The 20,195-nt window shown below is 36.5% G+C and overlaps 1 protein-coding gene across 1 annotated transcript; it reads right to left on the reverse strand.

Annotated features, from left to right (window-relative positions):
* Window positions 1-4,453: 4,453 nt before the first annotated feature.
* Window positions 4,454-5,123, reverse strand: LOC132050462 (uncharacterized). Its single transcript, XM_059441713.1, has one exon. It carries the CDS (start codon window positions 4,926-4,928, stop codon window positions 4,617-4,619), a length of 312 nt encoding a protein of 103 aa, XP_059297696.1. The 5' UTR covers window positions 4,929-5,123; the 3' UTR covers window positions 4,454-4,616.
* Between the last annotated feature and the right edge of the window lie 15,072 nt (window positions 5,124-20,195).

Consider the following 20,195-nt stretch of genomic DNA (forward strand, 5'->3'; position numbering starts at 1 on the left):
CAACTATCAACTTCGAATTTTCAATCCAAACAAGAATTTTAAGCTTCCAAAAATTAAAGAGAAATTGTTCTTGGTGAAAATGAGGAGATTGAGAAGCGGAAGAGTCGAAGGACAAAAAAGTTATTTACACTGTTTGTAAAATACAAGTAGCCTATTGTTGGAAATAACTATTGGATCAGGTCCATCTATAAGGGGTACTAATTAACCCGTTAGTCCATTAGTTTGTCCTCCTCCTAAATTCTACCTATTATGTATAAATACATAATTATGGGTGTAGGGAATAGATGATTTTCACAATAGTTGATGGCTAGGATTTACAATTAAAAACATTCTGCATCTTCTGAGAATCTTTAGGCTGTGGCAAAGGGGATTTATCCATTTTGTGAGGATTCTCGATGATCGACGAGTCGTGATTGCTGCAGACCCGCTTTCGCTAAGCAAAAACTCGTAAGTCTCCTAACTAGTATTTTATGAAAGAAATACTGCACCTATTTTTACATCTATATTATTATAAAAGCATGAATATAAATGTTGGTTGACCAAAATATCCGTCAAATATTGAATGACTTTTATACCCTTTAAAAATAAAGCATGTCTTAACAAAATAATTTCATACTGGATAAAATTGTAAATTTTGGAACTTCTCCTAATATGAATAAAAACTTCTAATCTTAATGATAGTTCCAAAACTTTTAGCTATTCGTTGGCCGCTATTATGTCAAAGTTGTTATGGTTTAATTGCTTGAGGAGTTCTAATTCAACTAGGAACTAACTATTGCAAGTTATAAAGTGTATAGATTTCGCCACATGCCTCCTCTTCCACTCAACGACACTTTGTAAGTTTTTAATTTCTTTTGACTGCTGAATTCCTTTAATTTTTCTTTACGTGATTTTGTTTTGCTTTGTGGCTCTGTGATGCATTCTTTTTTATCATTGATTAGTTATTGCTTTTACTTGGAGAGTTGAAGACGTTCTTATTCAAGATTCTTGTTTTTAGGGAAAAGCCGAGATTCATTAGTTAGATGTTAATTTTGCTTATGCTTTCCCCAAGTAAGTGTGTTATGTAATTTGGGTTGTTGTTGATGTTCAAGTACAATTTAATCTATTCCATCTGCTAGCTTATTCGATTAATTCTTTTCAAGTTTCAATTATTACGTTTTAATCATAGGTGCCCATACTTCGGATTTATCAGAAGATCTAGCCTGCTAGAATCCATTACTTGAACGAAACTAGATCTCGTGATGGTCATAGATATATTCAATATTGAATTTATTCTTCTTCTCATCTGATCTATATTATTTATTCTTACTGCGATTTTACACACTTCAATGCATATTTTATGCAAGTCTCATTATTTTATTTTTATTTTTTTGGGATAAGTATAGTGTGACAAACTATACCAAATAAGGGAACAAGCATATAGCTTCTGCCATTAATTTGAATGTGTGCAAATTGAAGTTAGATTTGTGCTACTTTGATTTCTATTTCATAGCACAACTAAATGTTTTCTGAATACTAATATGGTTACCATTTTATTATTTTTTAAGTAAAATTTCTAATAAATGAAAAAAAACAATTAAAAATTAAGTGGCAACGCCTTTTTAATATAGATTTGTAGGTTATTTTTGGTAAAAGTATATAAACAGAATTTTAAAGGAATATTACTTTCGGATAAAATAGACTTCTTATTGAAATCTCAAAAATACAAAACACAAAGGTGGGCCGTGAGTTGGATCTTTTGGACGTCTTTCTTTAGTGTATTTTAGGGTTTTATTTATTATTTTTTAATATTTACCACAAATAATAATGACCTGATAACTAAAATAATAAAATACTCAAAGAACATATATTGAAGTGAAATAAGATATGATAACTAAACTATTAAATCATCAAAGAAAATATAAGTAAAATATGATACTCCCATTCATCCCAATTTATTTGATTGAAAGCATGACAAAACTTGTACAAAAACAAAGATAATATGTGTGGTGTAAATTATTTTAAATCTTGACGATCATTCTTTCATAAACAAAAAATCGTATCGATTAAAACCAAAGAAAACATTTTATCTTCCACAAGCTAAATTACTCTTTTATATAGATAATTTGATGTTGAATAAAATTATAATATTGAAAGTCTTAAAGTCAACTAATAATATTGTTTTTAAAAAATTATAATGGAATTCAAAGTTCTAATACCATAAAAATCCCACCTATATACAATGACACTAAACAATAAAGGTTTTTTCCCTTTATTTTTTAACAAAGCTTGAATATAGTATTTTATTATGTTGCAAAAAGTAATTGAAAAATAGTATTTTTTTCATAAATACTTTTGGAATCTTAGCCAAGCATAAATTGTTGTTATGATGTTGACAAAAGTATTTTTTAAATTTAATAACCAAACGCACACCCCAAACCCACTTATTGACCAACAATACGTTTTAAAATAAACAAATTCTAAGAGCTTGACCAAAGAGGATGTAAAAAATATATTAAAATCGTTAGTTTGGATTGATGGTATATAATGAAAATAAATAAACTATATAGCTCACTAGCTCAATTCCTAATGTTGGACAATTTTAATCCTAATATATTTTTCACAAAGGTAAACGGATATATATCAAAAACAATAGTATTTTAATGAAAAGTATTAAGTGGATACGATCAACTAATATTTTTGTACCTCATAAAATAAAATAATATTTATGTAATTTCAAGTAATATTACTTAAATTTCAAGTCATTTTTTTTTGACGGAATAAACGTTGAAAAAAGTGGAAATAAAAATGAATAGTAATTCTCACGGAGACACTCCGTTCAATTTTTTATCTCTGATGAGATTATGCTTTCTTCACGGGGACGCCACTGTTATAACAGCTTTGGTCAACAATTCAACAACAAAATGTTTTCCTTAGACTACATGATTCTGTTTTCCTCTAAATAATCCAACTCCTTATCTAATTTACTTTCCTTAATTCTCCAATTCATCTAGATTCTTCTTCTTTTTTTTCATTGGAGCAACGAAATGTGAAGGGTGAATTTGGCATGACGGATAATGTTTCCGGAAAATGTTTTTATATTTTCTCTTCCTTGGTTGCACTTAAGATGTTAGAAAATGTTCTCCTCAAAATAGGAGAAAATGTTTTCCATAAAAATTTCGCGAAAACATTTTCCGGATTAATATAAACACACTAACGCATTTCCCAATCCACTCTCCCATGCCCCCGCCCCCACCCCCACAAACCCCCCGCATCCCACCTTCCACCACCCACCCCACCCCCGAATCATATATTTAATTTTACTTTTATAAAAAACGAAAGAAGTTCTTTAACCCCTACTCCCCCCCCCCCCACCACCACCCAACCCATGCCCCCCACCCCCTGACACCCATGGGGGTCGAACCCCCTCCCCCGGATTTTCTATTTTATATATTTTCTTATATTTATAAAAAAAAAAAAAAAAAAAATCTTATCCCCACCCCCACTTTCCGCAATATACCCCACCTCCCAACCTATACTGTTCACCACCAAAAGTTGCACTCTGAATTCAAAAACTTCATAGTAGTTTTGTTTTGAGTATATGCAAATGCTCTTAATGACATTTTCCAACTTGCATACCAAACATAAGAAAATGAGTAAGAAAACCACTTATTTTCCGAGAAAAACATTTTCCGTCATATCAAATACACCCAAAATCCTTTTCGGCTGCAATTACTGTTCGAAAACATAGTTATATACAAAACGAAACAAAAATCGTAAAATCAATAAAACTAAAAACAAAATGAAGTCAGAGAAATTTGTATTATGTCCAATTTGGTTTAACAACAACATACCTTACCTCTACTTTAGGAGGTAGAGAGGTTATTTTCGATACACCCTGAGCTATTCAAAGCAGTTCAAAAAAATAAAATAACAAAAGTGAAGAAGTCATGGAAAAAATACTATCGAAAGCATGACAAAGCAATACAAGACGCAACAGATAATAAAAATTTGACTTGATTGGTTTGACTGCTTGTCATAAGCAAAAATCGATTAAAACCAAACCGCAAACACCTTTTAAATGTGACAAGACCTACATCTTTTCTCCCTCTCAATCTTTAGACCTAGCTACAACAATTTAAATGTCACATCCTTCAACCAAATTCATAAATGTTTGTGCAACACATGAAATAAGTTCATATCAAGTGAAATATAGAATTGAAGATCAAACCATAAGGGAAAGACATATATATTAAATGCATAACATTTACGAAAGTTATGTACTATTTTATACCGACTGACTTAAATTTCTAAATTCATCTCTGATCATTCTTTCTTTGCGTAGAGGCCACTGAAGCCTCCGAAACCTTTGGAATTCTTCATAGGAGGAGGGATTGAATCTTTAGATTTAGCTACAACAATTTAAATGCTACATCCTTCAACCAAATTCATCAATGTTTGTGCACACATGAAATAAGTTCATATCAAGTGAAATATTGAATTGAAGATCAAATTACAAGGGAAAGAGGTACATATATATATATATATGGATCACATACAGGATTAAATGCATAAAATTGACGAATGTTCTGTAGAATTTTATACCGACCGACTTAAATTTCTAAATCCGTCTGAGATCATTCTTTCTTCGCGAAGAGGCCACCGAGGCCTCCGAAACCATTGGAATTCTTCTTGGGAGGAGGGACTGAAACTGATTTCTTTTTGCTGCTGACAGTTGTGGTGCCAGTGCCACTTTTGCCCTCCACTTTTTGCAAGATTGGATCAGTCTCTAATAATTGGTCTTCCTTAGTTATTGCCCCAATGACAAAATCCAGAATTGACTTCTCTTCTTTGCTTCCTCCGGAATTTTTTGCTGATGTGGCTCTAGTATATACTACTCTTCTTTGGGTAGTTGCAATTGGAGGAACAAAAAAGTTCAAAGAAGCCATTGGAATTGTATTTCTTGAATTTGTGTATAGGAATTGGTGGAATGAATAAAGGGTCAAGAAAAAATATTGTTAGTGTAGGTAATATATCTTGATTGGATTGAGTTTTGGCTATATGAGTGAAGATTGTGAAGAGAGTTAAATGAATGTGTTTTGTGGCACGAGTTCTCCACAAGTGGCTTATCCCTTCCCTTCTCTCTCTCTCTCTTTTTTTTTTTTTTTTTTTTGCATTTTATGTTTCCTTCTTTTCTAAAATATAATTTCGCCTATCTGAGTTTGCGTATATTATCAATCCCAAGTACGAATAAAGGGGGAGGGTTGTGGTAAAGTACTTTCTCATAAGAAGGCTGTAGAGAGATTTGTACAATGGCGACGCGAAAATTGAAGAAGCAGGACACGAATCGTCTGGTAATTCAATTGGAATCCTCATAAGAATCTACATGATATAAGATAATAAAAGATGAAGAAAAATGACACGTGTGATATTCTTACAATTTTTTAGTTCCTTTATTACTCACATATGTGGTTTCTAATCCACTTCGACCTAAATCGTTTTGTTCTAAGTTCTCACATTATATTGTTTATTATGTTATTTTTTTTAAAATTTATTTTTAGGTAAGAAGCAGGACACGAATAGCGAAGCTACATGGTATGAAGGGGTTTAATTTTTATTTTTTTTCACAATGAAGGGGTTTAATTGGACCATCTTCGTTAAATTGTACAGATTAAGGAAAAACACTATATGTAAAAATTGTTGAATCTACATGATATAAAAGGAAAGTTTCTAGTGTAGCAGTAAAAGATGACATAAAACTCCCCTATATTGTAAGTTTAAATGACACGTGTGATATTCTTACAATTTTTTAGCTCCTTTATTAGAACTGTGCAACTGTAGGACATAAGTATGTGGTTGTCACACCCATACTCTCGGATTATATTTATAGTTTGAGTAATTTTATAAAAGCAGATACTCATGCTAAGTTCTCACATATATATTGATACAAATAGTATGAGGTGCAGTGCCATTTGGCCCCATTGAGTTAGTTAAATATTGTCTTTGATTGGATAGAAAAAGGAAAGAGCTTTGGAGAATAAAATATTACATGTCTAAAATGAAAATTGTAATTTTAACTCTCTACGACCACATGATCTTCCTTTATTCCTTTGTTAACCTTTCATTTTTCTTCAATTTATTCTTGCCTTGTTTTGCTTTTACTTCTTTTTTCTTGATTTTTTTTTTCCTATATATATTTTCCAATTTTTCTAAGGTGGACGATGAAATGGATGAGGCCTCATCCAAGGATGTGTGATAGAGGAGATGCCACGTGGCAGACAATACACCACCTTATCATTAGCATGTTATTGGACTCTGTATTCTACCATATGCTAATGATCACCAACCACCTTTTACCAAATAATGACAGTTATGATTTTGGCCCTTGTGTATGCATTTGGGTATGTTTTGGCCCTATATTTTGGATGGACAATACCAGGACACCAAAACCAAAGCAGTCTTGGGCTCGAATTTGCAGAGTCCAAAAGTGTATGGCCTTAATTACCGCAACAACAACGATCACATACATGCTAAGATAATTTCCAACAAGTGGGGCGAGAGGTTATAAAATATACGTGAGACGCTGCACCTCTATCTTGGAAGATGTATGGCCTCTATTACTTCATAAGAAATTTCATGGGTTGTCCTCCTTACTGATTAATGTTTAACTTTTAGTCGCATTTAAAAAAGGGAAAGAGTTAAATTTATCTCTTCACGATTCGAAAATGATTAATTTTATCCTTCGTTATGCTATTAGTGTAAATATACCGGGGACTTTAGCCAAATAGCTCAGCTATACTCTTCTTTTGTTAGGCATGTCCAAAGATGAACACCCTATCTCACATGACACTGACATTTGGATGAGGTGGACACCACGTGGCAACGTCAAAGGTATTTTTGTACTGATAGTATAACGGAGGTAAAATTGTGTCACGACCCAATTCGTGAATCGTGATGGCACCTACACTGTCCCCTCGGGTAGGCGAACCATTCCCAAATCATTTTAGTCATTTATAAGAATTATGTGGAAATAAACAATGATTTGGCTAACAGATTCAAATTATATAAATGATAAGTGAGGAAGTATTAATAACCCCAAAATCTAGCCTGGACTAGTACAAGAGCCACTATTACATAGATACAAGTCTGATAGAAAGTACAAATCTCAAATATTAATACCGTCTCAGGAATGCAAAGTAGATAGTTAACTACAAGGATGAGTCTCCGGGTTGCGGATCTAGTCCAAAGCTCACCTTAGAATCTCTATCACGTAGACTCGGATCACCCTCGGCGACAGGACCTGGAACTAGTAACAAACTTTGCACTCAAAAGAAGAGTACATTAAGAGTAGTATCAGTACAAACAACACGTATTGAGTAAGCATCATAGCCCGACTAAGATTAGTTCACGCATACAAGCATAAAATCAGCAAGATGAGCAGATAGGCACATAATAACCAATCCAAGGTCACAAAATACCCCATAACTGAATCATAACCTAAGAGGAAGCTTCTACAACCACAAGTATGTCGAGTCTCCATAATCTCAATCGATAATCGCGAATCCAAGTCCTGAACCTGGGCAGAGTCACTACTCTATAATCTGACCTAGTCCATAATCCGATCCATGCCACCACAATGATACTAACAGACTATACCAAATCAGAAATAAGAGCTATATGATGAGGCAAAATAAAAGGTAATTATTACAGGCTATGTGTCCACCAAACACAATATGGAGGGACCTGGTTGTGTACCAGTTCTCTTATACAGTGCAAGATGACGAGAATCAACACAAGATTTTTATCTGGAAAATTCCTTGCTCAAGGGATTAAATACCACGACCTACCCCAGAAGGATTTCAACTCCACTAATCGAGCAAACTCAGGTTACAACTCTATTGTAAGCTAGAAGTTAACTCCCATAACTCCTTACCCTTACAATAACGCTTATGCAACCCTCACGCTTGACTACCCCTAGCCGTACACTAATACACCTGAGACTAACTCAGCCTAGTGTACGCACTCAAAGTTCTGACGAGACACTCTTCCAACAAGCAACCTTTGAGAATTCAAATAATACGCCTAGACTAACTCTAGCCTAGCGTACCACTGAAAGTCACCCTTTGAGAATTCACCACAGTGATTAACACTAGCCACCCATACACTAATACAACTAAGCTAACTCTAGCCTAGTGTACCACTCAAAGACTTGAGGAAACACGCTTCCAACAAGCAACCTTTGAGACTTCAAAACACCTAAAATCACCTTCTTTTTATGGAAGAGTAGGTTTACAGTTTAAGCACAAAAGAACAAAAAATCAACAACCTAAAGACCTAAAGCATCTTCAGTTTTGGATCTAGTCCTTCGGGTTGTTGAGGCTTTGTTCTTAAGGAACACCTTGAAAGGTGGAGACTTACACTTAGAATGGAGCAATTTCGGATTCTACGAGAATACGTTTTCTTTTGGAAGATGATGTCTTTATATGCAAGGAGAGAGAGAGTAGAGGTGACCACTCATGAAATCTGGACCGTTAATCAATCGGCCTTGTTGAGGTGCTGCTGTACAGCTGCATTGTACTTTTTAGCAACACACTTTACAGCTGTGGATTTGGACTTTCAATGCTTCAGTGACCAGGACCTTTACCTGGAGGAACCTGATCCCTCATATGTTCTTTGAAAAACTTATAAATACTGGCTACACTATTTGTAGCTTTACGAGCTATCGCGCAGATTCAGGCATGGAGACCCGATCCTATCGGTCTTTCGAATCAACATATCTGTCTCTCATATATGAGCAAATCGCAGGCATCTGATCTTTCAAAGAGCATGTTAGAATAGCAGCATATGAGATATCATAATGTTAACCAAGTTCAGACAGGTGAACCTAATTGTATCTGGTTCCTTAGGGTTTCTCATGTCATCAAAACATATTATTTCTTCTCAGTAATGATGTACAATGCAATGCAATGCACTGGCCAAATACCTCAAACCTGTACGCACATGCTAATGCTACTGTTTGCCCAATAGTCATGACCCATAGGGGATCCGCGAAGTCCATGTACCCCTCTCTCCGGAACAGACCTCGGATCACGAGTTCACAAATAGGCCACATCCTCACCTATCAAATGTGACTTATATATATATATATCAGGATAGGCCACATCCTCACCCCCTGTCAGATGTGCCTTCATACATATGTTGTATATAAAATGAGTATTCAAAATATGGTTCAAATCTAGAACCTCAAGATGAAAAATCAACTCAAAGTAAGCATGATCAATCAATGAAATCAAATACCAATGAAAGTGCAAGTCGCAAAGCCATAACCATATCAGGACATCGAATAATCAGCTTATCCTTGGAATGAATCATATAATTCCTCTCGATCAATATAAGAGTCTATGACACCTTTTACTTCCACATATAGCAAGTACCTCTCACCACTAATTCTTGCATCACCAAAGTGTTCCATTTTCTTTCATAGTTGTCATAAGTCTTTCATCAATTATTTTCGAACCATTTTCCATCATATATGAATATATGAATGCAGGAATCAGTGTAATGAATGTAAATGAATATGCTATGAAGATCACAAACACCATAAGTTGTATCAAATCTTACATAACTTCGTTACCATCAGCAAATCATAATCAAGATCTCATTCGTGCCTTATCACAAGTACACATCCAATTCAAGCCTAATCTCATTATCTGATCACAATATGAATCTCAATGTATTTCCTGTTCAACGGTCAATATGGAACATGATTAGCCAATAATATCAAGGTCAATGAAAACAAGGCACCATGCCACAAGTCATAGCAAGACTCAGATAAATCACTCAACAACAAAGAAGGATATGTAACCATCTCAATCAATAAGAAGTATATATATTGACTCCTTCCTTCTCATATCACAAACAAATACACCTCGTGTTTCAAAAGACATAAAGTAATGGCGACAAGCCCACATAATCAGAAATCATACCAACCTAGATAATATCCAACCAAACACCATGTCTGAAGACCTAATCATGTTTTCTCCCTTCAATTCTATACAATATATACGTTTCGCTAGTCAAAGTCTAACTAAAGTAAGTTGTAAGCTATCTCGAATGTAGAACAGGAGCGACGAACTACTCCACATGAGCCTTCTGTTTTCGAAGCTTTTTAGAACGATCAAAGTCTAGCAATATAATGCTAAGTAAGCAATAGACCTTCTAATAAATATAGGGACAACATTGGGGAAGAGGACCCAATCACTTCTACCTTTTTTGAATGGTGAAACCATCATTAAATGGTAAATTTATCATAATCTCAATCCCAACAATCATAATCTTCCAATTTATGGGTTTCTAATCAATTTAATCAATCCAAAACAGATTTTAGTCCAGAACTTCCCCTTTTTATTAGAATCCTAAGTCTCAATACACAATTCCCAACATAATTAACAAATTTCCCATCCTAGAAGGTTATTACCCACCCTTTTAAATGATTAAACAACAATAAAATCAACAACCCGTCATTTATTCTGTGGTTTAACAATTCTAGTCTTTTCATTCACCATTAAAGAACCTTTAACTAGCACAAGAACTTAAAGATAATAAGTGAATGAACAATTAAAAGAGTTAAGACTTACCCTCTCAAATGAGAGCTTCACCCTAGCCTTAGAAAATCGCCTCACTTTCTGAAACTCGGTTTCGGTGTTAGCGAATGAATCGAATAATCAATATAATAAGCGAGTTTCTGTTTTAAATTCATATAATAATAATAATGTCACTATGTCGACCACCGAACGGTCACTATAATAGCCGTAAATCGCTGACCTAATTATTAACTCCCCATATAAGCCTGGCACAAGCTGGCGATGCCTCGAAACCACCGCTACGACGAATCTTCATTAACTCCCCCAACCCCGCGACGCAATCTCCGCCCACCGTGCCGACTCACCGCAGGGCCTCCCACTCATCCGGTCACATCCGACCAGTAACCTTTGGTTTCTCACCCAAAATCCCAACATCAATTTGAGGCCCTACAGACACAAACCAAACATACACAAATAAGTAAAACGCCCACGGACTTACCCGTGGCCTCGGAATTCCCAGCGGAGGTCTAATTTATGAGGTCTAATTTACTAAGTCACCCCCCAACGAGAATAAAACTAGTTTCCAAATAATGCACAACATACAATCAAATGCCTTAGTGTTTTTAGAATTTTAACTCTTTAAGTTTTTATTAGACTTACACCTAGTCTCAGAAATGAACCGACAAGGGTAAAATGGTCAAAACCTAGGTCGTTACAAATTGATCCTTCACTACAAGAAAACTTGCCATTAGGGACGAGAAAAATGGTCCCTAAAAGTCAATTTCTAGTCCCTAAAGGTCACTAACGACCAGTAAATTCTGGTCGCACCCCCGTCCCTATAGGCTTCGCCGCTAAAGGTCTTTAGGGACGAGATTTTGGTGCCGGTCGTCAAACTGCATTGGCGACCAGCTGAAGTCTGGTCCCTAAAGGACTTTTAGGGACCATATTTTAAATTCCTGGCCAAATTTTCTATGCAGACCAAAGACCCTGGCCGTTATTCTATTTTTATGGACCACAAGCTTGGGTCACTAAATGGGATATGGTCTTATTACATCCTATTTTCCTAAAAATATTTTGCGATTTAAAACATGTAAGATCAAATGCTTAGATACAACATTATGAACGACATCCGGCTTTCATATACTTTATTGTTAAATGAATAACATTCAATTAGTAGCACTGTATAGCCACGACGTATCTAAACAACCACCTTAAAAAGAACTAACATATATAGGAAACGACGTAAATCGTTTCTAATCCATGAAAATTGATATCGATCAACTCGTACGAATTCTTTCAAAAAGCTCCATCTCCCAATGTAGACTCATGTCTTCACAACCTACAAAAATATAAAATAAATTATGTTATGAAAAAACTATCAATTCACTTGAAAATTTTCCAATTTATCGAGCATAATTACATATGCTTCAAAATGAAAACACCAATGTAGAAGGATTGCAATTATAATAAATTAGAATTTCAAACACATGACTAGGATTTATTTACTATCAAACCAAAATTCTCATCTTATTTTTAGGCAACGAGTGGAAAAGGATATATAGGGGTACGTAATTTACCGTTGAGAAATATGAGATGCAGCAGCAACTTCAGAAATGAGAAGGCCTCCATTAGTAGCTCTTTGAGCATAATATTCAGTAGCATGTGGTTGCTGTGGAATATTATTATGTGCCCTCTTCCTCGTTAGTGCTGGAAACTATTCTGCAATTAATCTATTCAAGAGTTATAATTAATATATATCCAAGGTCAGATTCTAAATATAAACCAAGGTACAGAATTAGTTATGTTTAAATAGATATTCTTCTTACTAGGCTCAAAAAGTTGTATACGATGCAGGTTCAAAGAACAAACTAAGATTAACAAACTAAATGCCCAAAATTGAAAACTAAAGTATTTCTTAACTGATGAAATAAAGTATGTGTCAACTTATAAAAATAAGTACCAATGTACCAGCTTGTCTAAGTTTTTCTTGAAATGCTTAAAACAAGCAAGTTCGGATTCATTCGACTAAACAAAAGAAGATTTTAAATTTTTTTTTCTTGTCTCATCTGCATTTGCAGAAAAGCATCATATCTTCTAAAATGGACCAGTAACTACTTGAATCTAATTTATAACAAACATTAGATTTTACATGTCAAATTATATGTGGCAAATGTGAAAGTGCAAGAGGGGGGGGGGGGGGGTGAATTGCAAATTTTTAATTCTGGTAGTCAACTAGGTTAGACTGGTAGTCGACTGCTTGCTCGTAAAATACTAAACGTAAAGTGTAGTAAATGACACCAGGAGTTTTATACCGGTTCGCATTCAACGTGAATCCTAGTCCGCCTCCCTTGGGTTGCAAGGGTGATCTCTCAGCCTTTTTAGTTAAAGGTTTGGTACAATCGAGGTTTGAATGGAGCTCCTACGTCTACACTCAATCGCTTCTTAATCTTTTTGGATATAAAGCCTCACAAACTAAATTATAACTCTCCTTTCTTTTTCTTTACACTATAAATCACTGGACATACAATGCTTATGAAAAGTAAAGCAGAAAGTACAAGGAGAATGAGACTAAGCATAGAATATAGGTTTGTGAGGTAGCCCCTCTTATAAACAAGTCAGAGAGATCAACCTATGGTTTTGATCCTTGGAAACAAAATTATCGATTCTATTTCCAAGAATAAGGCCGGAGCCGTCGCTTTCCTTATGCGTCGAGGCGCATTGTCAATCAACAAAATTGTTACACTTCACGAGATCTTCCTTTAATGTCGAGATGCCCTTTCCTTCGTTGGAACACTTGTGTACCGCCGGAAAATAATGCCGAAGGTGTCGTTTCCTTTCTTGAATGATTTGGTACACTGGTCAGAGCCGTTATTCCATTAGTCGGGTTGAGAAGGCCACTGAGCGAGCCCACCTCGTCTGAGCCGTTTTCGCGGGCTTCCATCTTGTTGGGCCGATTTGTGGCTTGCATTATTCCTTGTGCAATTCACTTATTATACCTACACAAGTAAAATTGTCATCATAAAAACTTGACACACAATCTCCCCGAGGATGACAATTTTAAGTAATATGTAGTCAACTTCGTAGCGGATGCTCTCCCCCGAATGTGCGAAGGCCCCCGACTAGTCGACTAGTTCGTAGGCTCCCCCCGAATAGTTGGATCGCATAGTTCTCCCCTTTGGCATCACCAAAAAAAAAAAAAAAGCAAGGAAACAACAAGCACATGTATGAAGCATGGATAAAATGCAAAACTAAACAAAGACAAAGGTTTTAAAAAAAAAAACAAAGATTCAAACAAGTCCCAAAACATAGGCCCAAAAACATTGTTTAAAATGGGTACCAAATAAGCACATTTATAAAAACTATTCTTGGCAAGGCGAAGATCGGACGACGAAGGAAATAGGCTAACGTGTTGACAATAAAGATCCTTCATTTCCCCTTTGGCAATGGAGCAAGAAGACGCTCGGCATGGCGCTAACACCGTTCGAAGCTCGCGACGCTTGACCACTTCCTCGACAATAGCATCCACTCGACTCCGCGATTGACAGAGACATCAAGACCCGCCTCCTTAGTCGTATCACGAATCTTCTCGATTCAAACAAGCGTGGATGCCATTAAGTCTTTGACGGACTCAATTTTGTCATCCACAGTAGAAACTAAGGGTCTGATTTTTTCACTCGTGGGAAGGACGGGGATCCTCCGGCCGAGACGCCCGACGTTCGAGCACCCAAGAATCATCGTCAAAACATACCCCATGCTACCAAACGCCCTGTAGTTGTAACACCGCTAACCAGAAAGTAACGGGATAGTCGACTAAATCAATTTTGTGACTTCAAGTATGCGAGAGACGAGCATACCATAAGGAAGGCTAGGAAGGATTCGGGGGTTACACCAATCATGTAATTGATAATGACAGAGGACAAATTGATTTTCTTTTCGAGAGAAGACAAAAAAGGCAAGATAGCATCACGTTGGGAAATAGTGGAGATCCAAGACGAGGTACAACAAGTAGTAGAACCATAATGGGCCAAGACACGAGCTTCAAAAGAGACGTTGACGGACCAATTCCGAGCAGAACAGAGGCGAATCGAAAGGTTTTTTTGACATCATCGAAAGACACTTCGAGATTCAGCCGTGAATTTTTAGGTAGTTCTAAAACCGGTATCAGTGCAACCAAGAATGAGTCAAGGATGTAGCAATTTAGCAATAACGTGGGTGCCAAGAACCATGGTTTCGAGTTCATTGACCTTAAAGGACCGAAGATTAGCATAAAACATACGAACAGTGGGTGTCGTTAGTACATTACACATGAGGTTTTGAAAAAAATTTCAACCTTGATAGAAAAATAACTATGACCTTACAACATAAAGAAAGATATGGTCAAGATCAACAATCCTACCAGACGATGGTTTTGTCTACAAGAGACGAGAAGATTTCTCAATGGTGGTCATCCCAAAAAAAATTTCGAAGATCGGCGGGCTTATCAAGAACGGCTGGGGTTTCGATGAGGAGGGAGCACCTAGCTTACGTCGAAGGCACGCTTTCCAAGATTACAAATGGGAATGTAGCCTGAGGCGCCGAGAAGCGGAGGAGCTCACCGGAGGTTACGAGTCAGCGAGGGCGGAGAGAGACGCCACCGACGTCCCGAGTCCCGAGCTTTGGCGTGTGGAGAGAAGAGGGGCTTTTCGCAGCTTTAGCCACGGAAGAGACGAGAGACAGAGAAAGACGGAGAAGAAAACGAATGGTGAAAGAAGACAGAAAAGGTTTACGGGAAGATATCGTGCGAAAAGAGTGGTTTTACGGGGAAGGTAAAAGAAAAGGTAATTATGGGAAATGGGACAGTTTATGGGAAGATGGGACGGGAGAATTAGGATGGACATGCAATTTATGGCAAAGGATTTATTAGCCGAAAATTATGGCTTAAAAAATTAGACATTTATCAATAATCCCAATGATCTTTCTTAGATGTAAACGTTTCTTAAGGAGAGTAGGCTTAGTAAAAATATCGCCGAGTCGGTTTTCGCGTGTACAAAAGTTATTTCAAAATCTCCCCGAGCAACATGATTTCGTATAAAATGATGCTTAATATCTATATGCTTGGCCCTAGAATGATGCATAGGATTTTTGACGTACAGATAGCACTCGAATTATCACAAAATTTTGATAGGTTTCAAAAACAAGTCATAATCGCTTAGTTGATAAGACATCCAAATTAGTCATAAGATTGACCAACATTAACATATTCACTGGGCAGAGAGAGACGGATCCTCGTTTTTTGCTATTCCAGAAATAAGGGATTTTCCTGTCGGCAAGTACCACCGGTACTTTTTTTCTATCATCTTTATCACTCCGCAAAGTCGCATCCGAAAAAAAACTTCAAGTGTAAAATCATTTGTGTTGGGATACCATAAACCATAATTAGTTGTGCCACGAAGGTATCTAATGATACGTTTTGATGCTATGAAGATGAGATTCCTTGAGCAATTTTGAAATCTAGCGCACCTCGCACACACTAAACATAATATCCGGTCGATCGGCGTTTAGGTAAAGCAACGAGCCAATTATACCGCGATACGCTTAGTTTCATCAACAAGGTTTTCCCGCTTCATCCTTATCAAGAGTACAAGGGACCTACTGGAGTTCCCATAGCTTTTGAGTCCGACATTCCAAATTTTTGAACGAGTTCCTTGGCATACTTTGCTTGCGTATAAATATTCCACCGCGCTCGATGAATTTGTGCTCAAAAAGAATTTTAATTCTCCCATCATACTCATTTCGAACTCGCTTTGCATAAGATCGCAGAATTCTTTGCACATAGGGGTTAGAGCTTCCAAAAATAATATCATCAACATAAATTTGTATAATAAGATTGCCTGAGCAAGCATCTTTTGATAAAAAGGCTCGTATCGATCTTTCCTCCGATAAAACCGTGATTTATTGCTAAGGAGCTCAATGATCATACCATGCCCGTGGAGCTTATTTAAGACCATATAAAGCCTTAGTTAATTTAAAAACGTGATAGGAAAATTTGGATTTTCAAAAACCCTACAAGTTGTTCGACATATACTTCTTCTTCAACGAACCCATTTAGAAAAGCACTTTTGACATCCATTTGAAAGAGTTTGAATTTCTTAAAAGGCATATGTAAGAAAAATTCTAATGGATTCTAACTCGGCAAATGAGCAAATGTTTCATTATAGTCAACTCCCTCCCCGTTTCGTGAGTATCTCACAACGAGCTCTGCCATGTTTCGAACTACTTGCCCGCCTCATTTAACTTGTTCCCGTATACCCACTTTGTGCCCACGATTGATGCATCTTCGCATTTGGGAACTAGACTCCATACCTTGTTCTTTCAAACTCGTTCAAGTTCCTCTTTCATAGCTTTTACCCAATATTCATCTTTTAAGGCGTCACCAATTTTCTTTCGTCTATATTGAGAGATAAGAGCCGCATTTACATTATTCTTACTGACGTCGCAGTTTTCATCCCTTCACCGATGTCTCCAATAATAAATTTCTTTGGATAGTCGTGTTCGCTTCTCCATTCGTCAGGGATTGCTCCAATAGTAACATCGCCGACCGAGGGCGTTTAAGTCGACTCATAATGCCTTTTCTTCCGGGTCCCGTAGCCACCGCAAATATTTGACCGTCTTCTTCATCTGCAATTTTTCTTGTCTCGGCCATGTGATTAGTATCATCAAATACGACATGAATAGACCTTCAATATATAAAGTACGTTTATTATAAATTCTATGATCTACTAGCCGGGTGAGTAACCAAGAAATATACCTTCATCACCGCTGCAGATCAAACTTACCAAGGTTTTCCTTTCCATTATCGTGAACAAAACACTTACATCCAAAAGGATGAAAGTAACTAACATTCGGTTTTTTACCACCCGCAGCTCATATGGAGTTTTCGAGAATTGGTTCTAATTAGACACCTGGCGAATATGACACGTCGTACTTACCGTTTCACCCAAAAGTGACGTGGCAAGTTTGTTTCTACGATCATTGTTCTTGCCATATCCCCATGGTTCTCGTTCTTTCCGTTCAACCACACCATTTTGTCAAGTGAGATCGAGGTGAGGAGAAATTGTGCGTGTATCCTCGTCATTGGGTGCACTTCTTCAAAAGCCTTGTTTTTAAATTCTCCTCCATGATCACTTTGAATGGAAGTGATGTAATATCCTTTCTCACGCTAAACTTTCTCACAAAAGAACTTAAAATTCTTCGCAGTATCATCTTTGCGAGCAAGAAATATTACCCAAAGGCGAGAAAAGTCATCTATTATAACAAATGCATACCTTTTTCCTCCAATGCTAGTTAAAATCTAGTAGGACCAACAAGATCCATATGAAGTACCGCAAAGGTTTAGATGTACACAATATCTTTAGTTGAAAGAGTTTCTAGTTTGTTTACTTTTTTGACACGAATCGCATATATGATCTTTTTGGTATAATTGAGTTTTGGCAATTTTATTACAAGATCATGTCTCTCGCGTTTCTCAATTAGCGCATACTTGTACGACCAAGCTTTTTGTGCCACATCCACGATCTTCACCCAATAAGCCAAACATATACGACCCGTAGATTTTTTGACAGAGTCCGTGAGTATACACATTTTTGTTTCTCGTCTGCAGGAAGAATTTTTATCCCAGGATGTGAGTCCTCTATGACACAAATGTACCGTTTTACTAAACCTTACCTCAAGATCGAATCACATAACTAACTTACACTTAAAAGATTGTACTTAAGCCCTTTACCAACCAAACATTAGAAATATCACAAGAGTTATCAAAAGTGATAGTACAATACCGATTACTGCCCAAATGAGTTGTCTCCAAAAGTTACTAATCCTCCATTAAAGTCGGCCGACCGATTTGAATAGACTTTTTGTCACCGTCATATGTCTCAACACGCACTATCTAGATACCATTTCCCTTTTTTTATTTTTCTTACGGTGTCTCGGCAAAGTTATTTAATTTTTACTTGTTTAGGTACCCATGGTTCTTGGGTCCTTGATGGTTAGCTTCAATAATGCAATTAATTTTCTTGGGTTTCCATACCCATCCAGCATTTGAAAAACGAAATCTACAATTATGATAATTATGGCCAAGTTTTCCACAATTTCCGTAAACATGTTTGAAAAGATTTTTCCTTCCTTTTTGCAATTCGATTGATCGACTCCATGTACTTCCTGTGCCTTTTTTCGCCGAATTAGAGGTTCTAGTTGACTTACTCGCTTTAAAGCAACGCTGTTTTTTCTTTACGATTTTCTATCATTGGTAAGACCCTTTTCCCAAATAGACTTATTTTTTACCGCTTAATCGGTTTGACTTGTATAACCGTGACCGGAAGATTTAAAAGAAAGCATCTAGTTTGATTGTAAATTGTAAACTTCATTTCGAAAAGAATTTTTTTCTTTTTTCGCGTATTTCTAATTTTGACTCCCACTCCCTTTCTCTCTTCAATTTCCTATATTCATCAAAAGACATTATTTAGGTCTACAAGAGTTCGATCTAATAATTTCGAGTTTCTTCACATTTAGAGCAGGATGAGAACTTACCTTACTATTTTCTTCGAGGAGCTACTTTAAACACACATTTTCAATTTCTTTCCATTCTTCATCCGAAATTTCATCTTCACTCCAACTACCGAAGGCTCTTGTTTTCGATAACCTCTAGTTGGCTTCTTTCGTTTCGTGACATTCAAGCTATATGCCCATATTTTCCACACTCATAACACTTCCCATCATTCTTTGATCGCTCAAAGGAGGCCTTCCTTTTCTAAAGTTTGAAGCTTCCTTTTATTATTTCGATCGTCTCATGGCTTCTATCAATGTCCGGAAATCACGGCAACTTCTTCTTCTTTAAAGTCATCATCATTCTTCAATCTTCGAGCCTCAAAGCAATCACTTTCTTCTTTTCATCTTTCCGATATCTTTGAACGTGATTTTTCTCGAATGTTATCGCATTTCCTCTTAACTCATCATACGTGAACTTATCCGTATTTCCATCTTCCAAGACAATTGCTTTTGGTTTCCAAGTTTTTGGTAGACTTCTAACAAGCTTTCTTACTTGTTGAGAGTCGGGGTGTAAAGTTACTCCAAGGGATTTTAGTTCTTCAATGATCTTTACGAATCGTGAACATTGATTCAATATTTTCATCGTCCTTCATCAGCGAAGGCTTCATAATCTTGTTCAGAGCATCAATTTTTGTTTCTACCTTGACGTTCCTTCATAAAGGACTCCCAAGCTTATCCCACATTTCTTTGGCGTATTACAATTTGAAATTTTTGCATACTCCTCTCCACTTACCGCACAAGCAGCAAGGCTATTGCCCCGGCGTTTCTTCGTTGTCTCTTGTTGTTCTTTCTTTAATGTCAAAGGATTCCGCATCTATCGTCGAAGTATCCGTTGCCTTCTGTTTTCAAATACCGGTGTTTGGAACGTGGTTCGGGCCCTTTTTTAATCACAATCCGTGCTGATAATCTCGTTGACCGCACAAATATTCTGAACCTCTCTCCAATGACACAAGGTTCACCAATAAGACACGGTCTCTGTCATGGAAAGTGCCCATCTCGCAATATCAAGCCTGTGAATTTGATATCTAGCCATTTGATCTTTTCTCACGT

The sequence above is a fragment of the Lycium ferocissimum genome, chromosome 3, assembly GCF_029784015.1.
Source record: "Lycium ferocissimum isolate CSIRO_LF1 chromosome 3, AGI_CSIRO_Lferr_CH_V1, whole genome shotgun sequence".
Classification (NCBI taxonomy): domain Eukaryota; kingdom Viridiplantae; phylum Streptophyta; class Magnoliopsida; order Solanales; family Solanaceae; genus Lycium; species Lycium ferocissimum.